The 15,823-nt window shown below is 33.8% G+C and overlaps 6 protein-coding genes across 6 annotated transcripts; 3 read left to right on the top strand and 3 right to left on the bottom strand.

Annotated features, from left to right (window-relative positions):
* Positions 1 to 1,191: 1,191 nt before the first annotated feature.
* On the bottom strand, positions 1,192 to 6,054 carry DFA_00682 (uncharacterized protein; the record flags this gene model as incomplete). Its single annotated transcript, XM_004358610.1, has 7 exons — positions 1,192 to 1,371; positions 1,444 to 2,149; positions 2,209 to 3,509; positions 3,590 to 3,891; positions 3,980 to 4,626; positions 4,702 to 5,393; positions 5,470 to 6,054. The coding sequence occupies 7 exons, from the start codon at positions 6,052 to 6,054 to the stop codon at positions 1,192 to 1,194; spliced, it is 4,413 nt and encodes a 1,470-aa protein (XP_004358667.1).
* A 205-nt stretch (positions 6,055 to 6,259) lies between these two features.
* Positions 6,260 to 6,886, top strand: DFA_00681 (uncharacterized protein; the record flags this gene model as incomplete). Its single annotated transcript, XM_004358609.1, has 2 exons — positions 6,260 to 6,381; positions 6,700 to 6,886. The coding sequence occupies 2 exons, from the start codon at positions 6,260 to 6,262 to the stop codon at positions 6,884 to 6,886; spliced, it is 309 nt and encodes a 102-aa protein (XP_004358666.1).
* Positions 6,887 to 6,969: 83 nt separating this feature from the next.
* On the bottom strand, positions 6,970 to 7,482 carry DFA_00680 (uncharacterized protein; the record flags this gene model as incomplete). Its single annotated transcript, XM_004358608.1, has 2 exons — positions 6,970 to 7,233; positions 7,327 to 7,482. The coding sequence occupies 2 exons, from the start codon at positions 7,480 to 7,482 to the stop codon at positions 6,970 to 6,972; spliced, it is 420 nt and encodes a 139-aa protein (XP_004358665.1).
* A 776-nt stretch (positions 7,483 to 8,258) lies between these two features.
* On the bottom strand, positions 8,259 to 12,087 carry DFA_00679 (uncharacterized protein; the record flags this gene model as incomplete). Its single annotated transcript, XM_004358607.1, has 6 exons — positions 8,259 to 9,057; positions 9,156 to 9,433; positions 9,531 to 9,971; positions 10,053 to 10,238; positions 10,305 to 11,929; positions 12,024 to 12,087. 6 exons carry the CDS (start codon positions 12,085 to 12,087, stop codon positions 8,259 to 8,261), a joined length of 3,393 nt encoding a protein of 1,130 aa, XP_004358664.1.
* A 546-nt stretch (positions 12,088 to 12,633) lies between these two features.
* DFA_00678 (cyclophilin-type peptidylprolyl cis-trans isomerase) lies at positions 12,634 to 13,368 on the top strand (the record flags this gene model as incomplete). Its single annotated transcript, XM_004358606.1, has 2 exons — positions 12,634 to 13,041; positions 13,135 to 13,368. 2 exons carry the CDS (start codon positions 12,634 to 12,636, stop codon positions 13,366 to 13,368), a joined length of 642 nt encoding a protein of 213 aa, XP_004358663.1.
* A 195-nt stretch (positions 13,369 to 13,563) lies between these two features.
* Positions 13,564 to 14,268, top strand: snrpG (LSM domain-containing protein; the record flags this gene model as incomplete). Its single annotated transcript, XM_004358605.1, has 4 exons — positions 13,564 to 13,601; positions 13,666 to 13,688; positions 13,770 to 13,894; positions 14,077 to 14,268. 4 exons carry the CDS (start codon positions 13,564 to 13,566, stop codon positions 14,266 to 14,268), a joined length of 378 nt encoding a protein of 125 aa, XP_004358662.1.
* Between the last annotated feature and the right edge of the window lie 1,555 nt (positions 14,269 to 15,823).

Raw genomic sequence — 15,823 nt, 5'->3', positions numbered from 1 at the left:
TAGTTTCAATTGATTCCTAGTCGAGATTTGTGCGGTATACGTATATACCATACAAATCATTTGTTTATTTATTTATATCTCTCAACCCACACGAACATCACTTTTTAAATTTACCTCCAACCACAAACAAAACCCCAAAATCTTTTTTCTTTTTTTTCCCATTTTATCATTCTATTTATATATATCTATACATTTTTACTTTAATGACATTTTGTTTATATTATCCACATAGTACTGTAAAGGAGATATCCATATATTAATTCCTCTCTCACCACCCCCCTTTGTAATATTAATCATCAAATAACGAACCCCCCCCCCCCCCCCCCTCTCAAACAACCAAACAACAACAACAATTACCCGAACTTTTTTCTTCTCACCTTACAACACCACCCCCCCCAGACTCTTTTTTTTCAACAACCTTACAACAACCTACAAACAAACCTATATACTTTTCATATTTTTTCAAACAATTCGCCATATCTATCTTTAAAAGTTAGATATCCCACTTGGTAGAATCTCTGTTGATTTTGTTATAACGAAACTACAACCAGCGACTCTATTTGTTTTGTCACAGAGTTTAGAAAACTCGCTTAATCTTTACACTTTATCCGCGGAATCTCAATTAATAATAACTAAATAATAATAACTTAAATAATAATAATAACTTTACAACCAATAATAATAATAATAATTAAGAGATTACTCGACCATTAAATAATTAATTGTCAACAAAGATTGACGATGAATTGCTTAATTGGATCGAACTTGGTACAAGTAGCCGATATAGATGATGGAAGCAGCGCCAATCAACGCTCATACTTTACATTGTGTTTTATTGCCATCCAGAAAAATAGTATGGATTCCAATAATTTCGCATCAAGTGATCCACTAAAACCCCGTTAATTTATGAACCATCCCCCCTTTAAATTACTACGTTGGAACTATCTTTATATAACTGTCAAAAGTAAATGTATCACCTCCCTTTTTTTTTTTTTTTTTAAAACAAACAAATCTTTTTAAAAAAACTAAAACTAAAAAAAAAAAACAATCAAATACATTTTAAATCAATTATAAAAATAAAGACCCCCCTAATTTCAAAAAATATATATCCACGAATAGTATTATATTATTCGATACTGATTTGTTTGATTGATATTATTAAAAATACAGTATTAAATAATTTATTGTTGATTAATTTGCCAATAAATGAACAGCGAAATTAACTCCAGTTGTTTTTGATCCTAGACTTTGTTCTATCATTTGGGAAAATTTCTCATAGGCTTGGTCACTTGTTAGTTCCAATGCCAGTGAATCTCGTAGATATAATATATCATCTTGGTGATTTAATTCTGGCATACCTGTAGACACCATCTAAAAAAATAAATAGAAAGAAAAAGTAAATTTATATATTTCTCGGGTGATTTGTTTCTTTTTCTATTTTACCATTAAGAATAAATTTAAAAAGATATGAGCCTTTTTTCTAATGATATTATAAGCACGACCACATAATTCTTCAAAGTGTTTGTAGTGTTCACCAATGATGAGATTAAAGGATGGCGGAAAGACAAATGGTGCTCTTTCTCGTTTAATTCCTTGCCATGTTTGGACGTTGCCCAAGAATCTACCGAAATCAATGTGGAAGAGGTGTCCGGCTTTAGTAAGCATGATGTTGTCATTATGTCTGTCACCAATACCCAAGATAAAAGTATAGACACAACATCCAGCACAGCTTCTGACAAAGTTTTCCACTGCAGAGTTGTATTCAAATTCTGATGGATTGACCTGCTTGAGCCAACTAGCGATGGCAGTTTCTGAAAAGGCAGCAACAGCTGCATTCTTTCCAGTCAGTTTTTGGATATCTGCAATTGTTTTTGATTCTCCAACCACCTCGATCATTCCTTCATTCAGTCCTGTTGCAACACATCGATAGCTAATAGTTTGTAAATCAATACCTTCAGCTAACCACATTCTATCCATTAAATCAATCATTTGAAGTGTCAATTGATCCTGTCTAAGATCATCTCCACATTTAAAAATGGCCAATATATTATCTCCCATTGGATCATAATTATAAAATGATAACCATAATGGTAAAGTTTTACTTTCTTTTACTTTACATGATTCAATATCAATTCCTTTTGCTTTATATCTTAAAAAGAAAAAATTAATACATAAATTAATATTGATATATTATTTTTTTCTACATACTCTTGATTAAATAATAAATTAAAATCGTTTGGGAATTTAATAGTTGAAAATTGTGATAATAGATAATCCTTTCTCTTGTTATTTGTTACATTCTTTACACCAAGTGCCACTGATTTTAATTTTAGGTACATATCATATTGTTTAGAGAGTTCTGATATCTTTGGATTACCTCTTAGGAATGCTTCTAAAATTAATTGGTATCTTTCGATCCATTGAGAGTGCAAATGAACGTTCAAGTTTGAAATCTCTACTTTGAGATACCAAAAGAATTGATAGGGCATTTGTTGACGATTCAATTGTACTCGGCGGAGAAGGAATTTGGCCAATGAGCTGTAATGGTTTGGTTCATGTTTGAGTGCCTGGACAAGTTGTGGGAGATAGAGACCAAGTTCCTCGTCGTTCATTCTTTGGAGTGTTGTGATGGCAAACTTTCTAATATCCCGATCCAAAAATTTAGAGCTTAGCAATTCCAATGTATCAACTGGTTCTAGTGGTGACCAACTCTTGCTGTGCAACAATTGGTACAATTCCTTGATACTATCTGGGTTGTTCCAAGGTACAGAGAGAATGACCTTGCTCGTCGACCTAGGAATAAATTTACAATAGTGTCTGTGTTTCCAACACAATTCTCTTTCTTCTACTGTCAAACCTGTTAATGGATCCTTTTCAATGATACTTGTCAATCTTTGCATCTCGCTAAATGACAATTCCTCATCTTCAAAAGAGTCTTCGGGGATTTCCTCCAATTTCTCGTGTTGATAGATGATTGCAGGACTTGACAATTCTATTTCGAAACTAATGGCTGGTGGTTCATTGGCCTCGTTTCCATCTGACGACGACAATAAATGTTGTTTGTTTTCATAAAGTGTACCGATATGATCGGGTGTATCGTCCATCCAGAGGCATAGTTGATGGAACCCAGAATTGATTCTTCCACGATAGTCCCACATTTTGAAATTGACCCAACCAACTGTAGTATTGGATGGATGGTATCTAACTTGAATACATAAAATGGCATTGCTAGGGATATGGTTATAAGCAGGCCCTTCCATCCATTTGAGCCATGATGGATTGGTAACAAGAACGATTGGTGCAGTACAAAATTCCTCCCCAATCTTTATACCACATTGATAAACTTGACATGCAACATAGATTGATTTATCCTTTGATGGGGAGGTTCTAGTATCAAAGTTTTTTAAACTTCCCAATCTTAATTTAAATGGTTTGTTTATCATATATGATAAACTTAGATTATTAACTTTTTCTTCTTTATCTATTTTACTATTCATATTTTTTATAACCTACAAAAAATAAAAAAGAAAGAAAGAGTTAATATATGATATCTAATCGAAGTTCTCTCTATATATATATTTGTACATACATCAAAATGATTAAAATTAATAGAAGAATCAAGAATTTCTTTTGAAATGGTTGATTTATCAATTAAAATTAAATCTACTTTTTTCTGTCTTCTTGATTTGGTGTTTATAAAATCGATTGATGATAGTGGGATGGTAGGATTGACCAAATAGATTTCCAAACCTCTAATTTTAACAACATATTTTGATTTCATTTCAGCCATTGGCATAAGTTTTCCCTTGTCTTGATTCTTTTCAGACATGTTTATAAACTTTGAAAACTTTATAAATAAATTATCAATTAATTCTCCTACCAATGTTTGTACTATTTAAATTAAATGAAAAGAATCAAGGGAGTGATTAGTATACAAAGAGTTCTTTAAAATTGATTATATTTCCATTTGTATAATTACCATGACAAACAAAAGTTTTAATTATATCTTTTGTAATAAATACTCTAATTGTACAATTTTGACCAACAACTAATTGTTGTTGTGGTTGTTGTTGTGGATCCTTTCCATTGATAAATCCAGCTATTGGTGAACCTCTAGAAGGTGAACATGATTTCCATGAACTTGGACTTGTTGAGCCCGATAGACCAAGATGATTATTATTGTTATTATTGATTTCAGATGATTTTGAAATTAAAGGTAAAAATACAGGTGATGATGGTCTATTTAGGAAAGAGGAAGAAGATGATAATGATTGATTTGGAGGAGATGAAGATGGAGTAGTAGATGATGAAAAGGCCATTGATTTTACACGCATAAATCTTGATTGTGGATTTCTTAAACATTTAGTATCATCCAATCTATTTCTTTCCTTTTGAATATTATCTAAAAAGGTTATCATTTTTGTTCTAAAGTATACTGATTCTTGATTTGCATTTTGGTAGAAATCTAAATACCCATCAATCATTTGAGATAATTTAGATGTAAATTCAGTTTCTTCAAGACTATTGACAACATAAATAATTGGTTGATCATTTCCATCATCTTGATTATTATTATTATTGGATCCAGTTTTTTTAACTCTATCGGAAAAGTATAATATATATTTTCTAAAAAAAAAAAAAAAGAAATGATTAGGAGCGAAAATAAATAATAATGATAATAAAGAATAAATGATTAATTACAAATAAACTTTTGAATCTGATGCAAAGAATGTGTTGGATAGAGTTTTTAAAGATAGATTATGGGGAGAGCTGATTTCCATATTCCAAAGGGATGAAGGTGATTCAATTAAAAGATAGTCATAGATACGTTGTTTTAAAGTCGATATAGTATCCAATTCCAAAGTATAGGTTATACCACTAATAAAGGTATTGCTTTGTGTTTTGATGGTAAGAGGATACTGATTAATTGTTTTGGATGCGTCTGGGGACATGGGAGGTGGTGGTATTGTCAATGATGCATTCAAGTTTAATGCTGATGCACTGGTAGCAGTTCCCCTAGTCAATGCTCTACCTACAACTGGTGGTGTATTTGATCGTGTTGGTGTACTACCACCAGTACCACTACCATTATTAGCGGTAGCAGCAGCAGTAGCTCCAATACCAATACTACTACCACTTCCACTACCACTTCCATTACCAATTATACCACTTCCACTATTACTACTACAACTTTTGTTATCCTTTTCCTTTTCCTTTTCAATTGAATTTATAAATGAATCAATTGAATATCCAGAAGATACTTGATCTTTATCTTTATCTTTTGTTTCAACACTGGATCCTCCCTTTTTGTTATCTTTAATTAAAAGTCCATCAATGATTGATTCCAAATCCTTTAGATTCTTTCTATTCTTTTCCTTTTCCTCTAGTTTTTTCTATTTTGTTTTGTTATTAATAAATATTATAATACATCAAGTATGGTCTAATTTCTGTCTCTCTATTTCTACATACATTTAAAGATAAGATATGATCACTTTTTTCTTGAATCAAGTGATTTAGGAGAGATCGCTTACTATCCCAAGTAGATTGTAATTGTTGATATTCCAATTCAACCTTTTCAATTTCTAGTTGAAGGTCTCTGATTTCAGTTAATAGTTGGTGACTTGTAAGAGGACCATTTACAGAGGATGAGATGTTTCGAGGAGACACTGCGTTGATGTTGTAGGCGACCTCGGACAATTGGTCTTGGAGGACAGACTGTCGCTTGGTTTCTTCTTCAATCATCATGATGAGGTCTACCTTTTCATTGACATAGTACAGTGACATACTGTCCATAGACTTTTCAGAGATTTCTATAGCACTGCCATACTCTCTTTGCTTCTTTTCAATCTCTGACAGTTCTAGTTGTCGTTTGGTATTGTCTCCTTTGACTGCATTGTACAACTTGAATATATTCTTGTCTAGTTCATCGAATCTCTTGATTGCATTTAATTTTCTGTCTACTGCTACTTTATAAACTTGTTTGTCATTTATATCAATAACAATCGGTGATGATGGCGATGATGATGATGGTTGATCAAGATCTCCACTCTCCATATTATCTCTGTTTGTTGTATCTATCTATCTATTTATCTTTTATGGCATTAAAGAAGAAGAAGGAGAGCGTGTGTGTTGTTTACAATAAAGGACAACCAAACTCCGTTGCGGGTATTGATGCCATCACGTCATGAGTGATGAGGAATCGGGGAAGATTTGAGCCCAATAGTGCAACCAAATAAATATCTATGCAGCTTTTTTAGCAATGGTTTTTTTGAACTCCGATCCGGGCATTTTTATTGATCATGAAAAATATTCAAGAATTGGAAGATATAGTACTCAAAGAGATTTATCAAGAAGAATTACACAAAATATTGAAAATTGTAAGTAAATTAAAAAAATGATCAACGAGGAAGAAAGAAACTGAAACAAATATTCTTTACTTGATGTACCTAGGATCATTTAAATGTTTGCACTGGGTATCAGTCAAAAATTGATTACGTTGCAGTTGATAGTACGCTTGGACCATCTATCTGGCATCATGTAAAAGTGACCAATCTAAACACAATCCGATACATTTATTAGCCAATTGGTTGAATTATTTAATAGAGAAAACCAAGCCATTTAATTTAAAATCAATGATATCTCATTTGATCAATACCATTACCAATTTTTATTTGTCTCTCCTACATTTGATAATTCTAGTACACATTTAAATCCTGAAAAATCATTTCCAGAGTTTTCTCAATATCTCACCACCATAGAGAGTCTTATTGAACACCCTGATGATATGATGTTTCCTTTTCAAAGTCCAAAACCATTGACAAAAAAAGAAGTTAAAATATTAATCATATCATTGGAAACAGTACTCATCAAAAACTATAGACATTAGTTTTGTAAATTTTAATAAATATATTTTATTATATTAAATTAATAATAATTGGAAAGGGGAGCCATTTGTTTGGGATCGGGTGTTTATACGAGAGCAGCAAAGAGGGCAACAACGATAGCAAAGACCATTGAGGCGGCGATTGAAGCAGCAGATGAAACACATTCGGCATAGATACCTCTGTTGACTCCTGGGGAACAAGTTCCACAGGTGGTGCTGGCATCAGTGAAGTTACCAGAGCAGTTTAATGAAGCCGAGTATGTACGGAAAGTGTAGGTATTGTTGGTGATTGAAATTTGACCAGATCCAATTGTTACACCTGTTGAGCAAGCATTGGTGAAATTGAAACACTATTTCAAACATACAAAAGAAGAAATTGGTGAGTATAAAGAATAATATAAAATAATAATGATTAATCTATTTTTATAGTTAACTATACATACAGTTGAAGGACCATCGAATTCAAGACATTTACGATCTCCAGTACATTGTTCTACAATGTTTGCTCCATCACAATGGAAACAAACGTTGATTTTACCATAGACGACGGCGGTCATAACGGCCAATAAGAATGTGATTTTAACGATAGAAGATACCATTTTTTTATAAATACTATTTGTGTAGTTGTTGTTGTTGATATTGAAGTAAATAAACTAAACTAATGAGTTGTGATATTGGAACAGATGACAAGTTAATTAAATACTGTTGTGCAGTGCAGTTGCTGAACAATGGTAGGCGGACAAAAAATGAGCGCGCAGGATGAATATGGAAATCAAAATTGAATATTACATTATCTAAAATTGGAACGTTATTCATTGGTAAATGGATACGTACATAGAGGAAGAGGGAGGGTGTTTTTCGGAATAATAACTCATCCCTTTACAATTAAATCTGCTTGAGTGTGTGTAATAAATGTATCGATATTTGCTGTTTTAGGATGAAATTATGTGTGTTTGTACGAGTTGTGGTGTAATTTTGCTGCTATCAATGAGAGTGAGAGAGAGAAAACACTCCTTACACAACAAGAATCGAGAGTGTATGTATGGGGATGAACGATAATTCCATTTGGAATTTCAATAGAATTTAGGGGGGTTTGAGATGATGAATATACTACTACTATCCGATTCCATCTTTTTGTTTAATATAATATATATAATAATTATTTTATTAGTAGTATTGTGATAGGTTAGGTGTAATGTAGGTGTATGTTGTATTGTGTAAAAAAAATTGGGTTTGATGTGTTGATTGGGGTTGGTGATGATGAGATGTGTGTGTGTGAGGTTGGTGAAGTTGACTATGGCTAGGATATCATATGTGACGGTTAGGGATGTATGTATCTAATCCTCCTATCCAATCAAATCAAATCATATCATATTTAATCACCTTTGAAAAAGATTCTAGCACCAGAGAATGAATATTTGAATAATTCAAATTCGGTTTGAAGAGATCTGACCTTTTTAACAGACAATTGATTTTGATCTTCCTTCATGCCTCTGGCTTGTGACTCTGCCAAGATATTTCTTTGATCGTCTTCGTACTTCTTTTGGATACGTTCGAACCAGTGCAACGAGTCAAACTGCTTGTTTTGATCGAGTAGCTTGAGGATGTATGCCAAACCAATGGCAAAACCGTCGTCGGTAAACTGGAGACTCTCGGCACCGATTGCCTTGCTCTTTTTAAAGAGCTTGTCCTTGGCGTTGATGATGTGGTCGATGTAGTTGATGGTGAGGGGTGGTACGATGGCATAAAAGTTGTTGAGATGTTGGTTGTTGACACTACGCAACGCCGTCGAAAAGACGTCGACGAGCAACTTAAAGTACTCGGTACCATCCGACACGTTGGATGCGAGGTTTTGGATGACATTGTCGAGGTTCTTGCTCGACTCCATTGTCTCGGCAGAGAGCGGATGCATCTTGATCAACTCTTCAAAGTTGGGGATCTTTTTGAGATCGGGTACAAATCGAATGGCATTACTGCAGTATTGTTGACCACCAGATCTAACAAGACGAATGTAACCCATGGCATTACCAATATGAGTAATTAAAATTCTAAATTGATCCAAGAAACTGAGACCTGCTTCAGTAAGACCCAATTGACGAATATCCTTTTCAAATTCAACTGCCAAATCAAATGGATACATATTATCTAATTTTTCTTTGTTTTCTCTAAAGTACCTAAAGAAATTTAAATTAAATGAAATGAGAGATTAGATATATATATTCTTCTTTTTCTTTCTTTCTTTCTTTTTTTTTTTCTTTTTCTTTTTACATACTTTAAATTTTTATATAATCTTGATTTAATTTGATCATCAAACAAGAATTCTGAAAAGATTGAAAACTTTTGCTTTAAAAATTGGAAAGCAAAGTTGACGGTTGTGTCCATAATACCAGCACCATGAGTACGGATTGAATTGGCAACATGTGTAATATTGATAGTATTGAGTGTTTTACTATTCGATGATCTTTGAATGAAAATTTGATTATTTAAATTATAATTGTATCTTGCTACAAAAATATGAATATTTCTCATAATTTCTAAAACATCTAAACCCTAAAAAAAAAGAATAAAAAGTTATTAATATATATAAATATACATTTGTGTTATATCTCTTTTTTTTTGTTTTTTTTTTGTTTGTTTTTTCTCTTACTTGTTCAAGAGTAGCACCAGGTAAATGAACTTCTAAAAGATTTAAACCATATTTGTAGAAAGCCATATTTCTCATTTCAGAGTAAGTCTTCCAATCAAATAGAGCTACAGTATTCAAGTTGTAAAAGGTGGAATCGAGGTAATGAGCAATACGTGCTTTGATATCGATAGTCTTGTCAAAGAAACGTAGTGGCTTGAGTTCGAGGAATTTACCAAACTCTTTGATACCACTCTTGAATGGATCCTTTTCAGCGACATTGAGGAAACTATGAATACGAAGACGAAGATCGGTTTCAATGTCTTTTCCTAATGGTTGGATAATAAACTTTTCCATTAAATCTTCCAATTCAATTCTATAAAGTTCAATTAATTTGTTTGGATCTTCAACATGAATTGCTTTTTCTAAAATTGATACAACATCCTTCATACCAGTTAATGCATACTTAAAAAAAGAGGAAAATAAAATAAGAAAATGTAAATAATAATAATCTTCTTTTTTGTTTTTGTTTTTTAGTTTACATACTTGAATACTTGAAGCTTGATTTGGATTTTCATAAATAAATTGAAGATAAGTTGGGAAAAGATCACGAGCCCAAAATAATAATGAACAATCACAAACTTTTCTAATTTGATTGTGAATATCTGAAATAAATTCAAGTCTTTTAATATGAAGTCTAAGATCTTCAATATCTTGATCCTTTAAATAATTCTAGAATAAAATAAAATAAAGGTTAGAACCCCAATCCAATATATATTTGTATATCTTGTTACATACAGCTTGATAAATAACATTTAAACATAATTTCATGATTAGGATACGTTCTGGAGTTGCAACACCACAAAGTAAATCAGATGTTAAAGTGAGAGCCATGATAACATCCAACTCGGTGTCGGAATAACTTGATTTACCAGTATATCTATTACGGACGATATCCAATTTGTTGTTGATGATGGTTGTCAAGTGTTGAGTCATGAGTGAGATGTGAGCAGAGATCATAGAAGAACGACGATGGAATGTTCCTTGGATGGCTTTGAGCATCTCGGCACACTGGAAGAGACGACGTACATCTGATGGTTTGAGTGGTGCAGTAAGGTTCATGTGCAATCCAATCATGGTCTTGAAGAGATGACTAATGTGGTAGGAGAGGAGAACACCTTGGATAATCTGACCGATACGTGATAGATTGGCATCCCAAAAGGTGGTACCGCGGTTGAGGTTGCTTGACTCCATACGTACCATCCAGCGACTGACTTGAAGATAGTAGGATTTGACACGACCGGCAAACTCACGATCTACAACCTTGAGGTACTCGCGACGAATACCGACAACGTCGACGGTACCGATAATCTTCATCATACCGGGCATAAGCTTGAAAATAAAGTCAGCGGGGTACCAAAAGACATTGTTGTAGATGGAGATCATTGGCACCTTTTTAATGAGCTCCCAGATCTGCTTAAAGAATGACTTGTCGGTAATATCTTTAAAGATGGACACGTAGAATGTGTAGAGACCCATCATGCCGGGGAAACGCTCGCGCAGGTACAGTTCGGACGGGTCCATCATCTTGGCTTGGAGCATGCCAAAGATGGCCTTGAGGTTGTGCACAAACTCGGCCTTGAGCGGCTTGTTTTGACGTACATCGACGACACCTGGGAAGTCAAACTCTTGTTGCACGCAAGTCTGGAAGATATAACCTTCCAACAACTGTCCCTTGAGTGAGAGGAGGAGCTTCTCGAGCTGCCAAAGCTTCTCTTCTTCGGCAACGCCGTATTTGCCCGGCTCGGCACGCACACTCTTGACCATACGTTGGTAACGTCCCCATGCAGAGTCAAGTGCCTGGTTGTTGACAATGATCTGGTCCAATGTGATCAGAACGGCAAACAAGTCGGCCATTGAATAAAACACAGTTTGGAGATGCGTGTTTTTAAAGAACTTGGTGTAGGTGGTTGGCGACGACTGATAGATCGACGCCAATTGTGACACAAAGTTACGTGCAATGCTGTAGCATCGGTTGACCAGTGCCGACAGATCAATCATGAATGGTAGCAGACGAGCCACCTCTTCTTGCACGTCACCCTCACTTGCCTCACCAGTAATCTCGCCAAACACAATGAGTGGCTGGTAGAAACGCAGTTCAGCCGTCTCCTTGACGATACGCACCTGATTGCACAACGATGCAAAGACGAGCATCACCTTGTTAAAGATCTTGTGCTCGGTCTTGATCAACTCTATAATGTCTTGTTGCTCGTATGGTCGAATGTACAATGACACGGGATCCACATTAAAATCAGACGATTCATTGATCGATTCATCCAATGCTTCTTCAATCTTCCAAATCTGTTGTGCATAATCAACAGCAAATTGATTTAATTTTGTTAATTGTTGTTCTCCAACCAATTCTAATAAAAATAGAAAAGTAATAATAGAATCAATGAAAAGTTAGAACTAAAAGTATACTCTTCTAACAAACAAACAAACAAACAAACAACATACTTGAAGAACCATCTTCGAATGCATCAAATTGGTATTCATCATTTGTAGTAAATGAAGTTGACATGTTTCTCTTTATGTCTACTAAACTATTAACTACCAACTACTCTATATAACTATATTTTATCAACTACCAACTATCCTCCAAACTATCTTCGGTTTGTTTCTCGTTCTGTTAACCTTTACTGTGAAGATATTATTGATATAACTCTGTATCTGTATTGTATTGTATTGAACAAAGATAGAGATAAGATAGATATAAACAGACAGACAGATAGATAAATTGAATGAAAAGCTTTTTGAGCCAAAGTCCTCAAAATGAACAAGAAAAATCTTTTGCTCTTTCACTGGTGCGAAGGGTCTGTCCTTGTTGACTAAGTCATACTTTGTACTAAATACTCTTAAGGTTACCAATAATTAAACTTCAATATTGATATTATTATATTATAGTATCACCAACACTCTCTCATATATGAATGATATTGTCTGTGAGTTTGAGTAGATAGATATTATTATTATTTCTTTTTTATTTATTTTTTTAACTAGTTTCACTGACAATGATCATTAATCATCCGATAGATTATTTATTATTATTATTGTATATATACGAAAAATGAAGATCATTATCTTTATAACAGCATTACTTTTATTGTTATTGGGTGTTGTCAATGGTGACACATTACAAGTCGAGGTAGACGAGTCATACCAACCACTCACAGCACCAGATACATTTGTCGTAGCATTCACCACTACCAAGGGTAGTTTTAGTGCCACCTTTAATAGATCATGGGCTCCTTATGGAGTTGATCATTTCTATACTCTTATTCAAGCTGGTTATTACAATGACAATGCATTCTTCCGTGTCATTGATCAACCAAGACCATTCGTTGCACAATGGGGTATTGCAAGTGACCCTGCTGTATCACAAAAGTGGAACATCACCATCCCAGAAGACTCGATTGTCGGCATATCAAATGTAGCTGCAACAATCACCTATGCCGCTGAAATGAACAGTCAAGGTGTATGTATATATAGTTTTGCAAAGAAGAAGGAAGTAGTAGACAATGAATGAAATTAATTTAATACCCTTTATCCATTCATTCATATAACACAGTTGGCATGTTGCAGAACCACCCAACTCTTTATCAACTATGGTGACAATAGTTTCTTGGATCCAGAAGGGTTCATTCCAATTGGTATGATTACCTCTGGCTTTAACAATGTCTTACAATTCTACTCTGGCTATGGCGAGAACGTCGACCAAGGATTACTATACAGTCAAGGTGCTGCCTATCTCAAGAACTTCCCAAGTCTTGATTATCTCCAATCTGCTACTCTATCAAACTAATCTCTATTAAATAAACTAATGTACCCTTATTATCTCTGTAGTCATATGATTGACGACTTTTCGATTATTAAAAATGTCATCAAGTATTATACTTTGTGAAAATGCGATGGTGATCACCGTATGAACCTTTTTTTTTTGATTATATTTATATCTTATATCTATCTTTTTCATTTATATATATACAATATCAAAACTATGGTATTCGGAAAGCCACAAGACCCTGATCTTACAAAGTATGTACATATATAGATATGTGACAATGATAATTATGATGACTAACTTGTTTATTACTTTTAGGTTGTTAGATCGTAAGATGAATGGTAAGTTATAAGAAGAAGAAGTGAGAAGAGGATAGAAGGATGAGATTACTAACAATCATACTCACATACACGTATATATAGTCAGACTCAATGGCAATAGAACAGTTGTTGGAGTATTAAGAGGTTTCGATACTTTTATGAATATAGTTTTAAAAGATACAGTAGAGATTATTTCACCGACCGAATCACATAACATTGGAATGGTGGTATGTACACATTCATACATATATATCAGGGGAGAGAGATAGAGAGAGACAACTAATTTATTGTTTTTGTTTAATTATAGGTTATTAGAGGCAATTCAATTACGATGATGGAACCTTTGGAATTTGTATCAGCTAAATAAATAACTTATAATATTGTATAAAAGAATATATATATAGATAAGGTAGGACAGTTTCAATACTCAAGTCGTCAGGTGACAGTTCATATATTTGATTACAGTTGGGATGGTGCGCTCTCTTTCAATGATGGCATCATTTCTTATTCACTTCACTTCCTTCAATTAAAAACATCTACTCAAATTCAAACCAACACAACATCCAAGAACAATGAGCGTCTAGAAGTTCGTCAACTTTGAATTGGGATTTGGTTTACTTGAATTTCATTTCATACAACTCACGAGTTTATCGTTGTCAACATGGTGGAGGTGGGCAGTGACAATTTAAGGATTATTAGATCTGTCAACTTTTTAGCCAACAACATCAAACCACCAAGTTGCCAACTACAACTACAACTACAATGACAGTAGAGGAGGAGGACACAATCATTCTATGAACAAACGAACAAACGAAATATATTTTGGTGTGGGTAGTTGATACCCCATTTTCACCAAGATGATGATGTATTTTCACACAATTGCACTTATCATTTTACAAAACACGAGGCAACGCAATAGGGATGTAGGCTCTTATTCAAGCTTGTAATTCCTTGAACACAGTACTGTAATTAATTAATATATGTGAAACCCCCGCTGTGCACCCTGTTGTTTTTTCAAACTAAACTGGGAAAAAAGAAGAAGCTTGACAAAAAGTGGCGACGAGGAAACACAAGCCATGGCTAGTACTAGATGTCGGGTATGGACAATATTATCCCTATTATTTTAAGTTCTCGAACCGGGTTGGTATTCAAAACTATACTCTCCTACTCTTTTTGGTAGAGGAATTTCAAGATTTTTTTTTTTTTTTCTTTTTTAAAATAATTTTTAATTAATTAATTATGGTGAGGAATTGCGATGCTATGATAAAACTTAAACAGAGGCAGCACAGTTCACTTTCCAGGTATCTGTCGAATATAGACATACATTGTGATCACAGAATTTCATTGCAGAAGAATTTGTCTTAACACACTCCTACTCTCCATGTTGTTTCGGGTATAGTTTTTTCTCTTAACCAAAAAAACAGTTAGTTGGAGTCTCCCTAACCCCCCACACTCACACACACACATGACCAACCTATTAATTCATCATCCCAACTTCCAGATCACATCATTTTAAATTAATTTATTTATTTATTTATTTATATTTACTTATTGTCAAGAGAGACAGACACACAAATTTAAAATAGAAAAAAGCAGATAAGTTTGACGAAGACATTGTAACGAACAAAGAAGACGACTCTTATAATTTCGTTTCAACCAACATAGGTAGGTAGTTAGTTAGTTAGTATAGTCTACACATGACTTGCATGCATGAATATGTTATTCAGATCTTCCAAAAAATTTATTTATTGTTTGTTCTGGAACACAGCCAGCCAACATGTTGCTCGTTTACCTGATGCCATAAAGAAAAAAAGATTAGATTGAACCCCCCACGCATCCTGCCCCAACACCATTCAATCTTTTCAATATTTCCACACACACGACCCGACCAAAATGCGATGGTTGTGGAGTGTTGTTGTTTTAACACTTTTTAAAGGTGGTGTGATTCAATAGAAAAGCATCACCATTTTCCCACCTCATTATCTTATCTGTTCACAACATTATCTACAACACAAAGTGATAACCGAGAGAAAGCTACTACACATAGCATGTTCATCTTCTATGTGTAGTATTAATTAATTTAATTGTTATTATCTATCGTTATTATTAATATTAAGAGTGTGTAGCAAGGAGGGAAGGAAAGGAAAGGAAGGATT

Source organism: Cavenderia fasciculata, assembly GCF_000203815.1.
Source record: "Cavenderia fasciculata unplaced genomic scaffold Scf_Dfasci-F-a-25c12.r2-5, whole genome shotgun sequence".
NCBI lineage: Eukaryota > Evosea > Eumycetozoa > Acytosteliales > Cavenderiaceae > Cavenderia > Cavenderia fasciculata.
The sequence above is the reverse complement of the archived record's forward strand: the minus strand, read 5'-3'. Positions and strand labels throughout refer to the sequence as shown.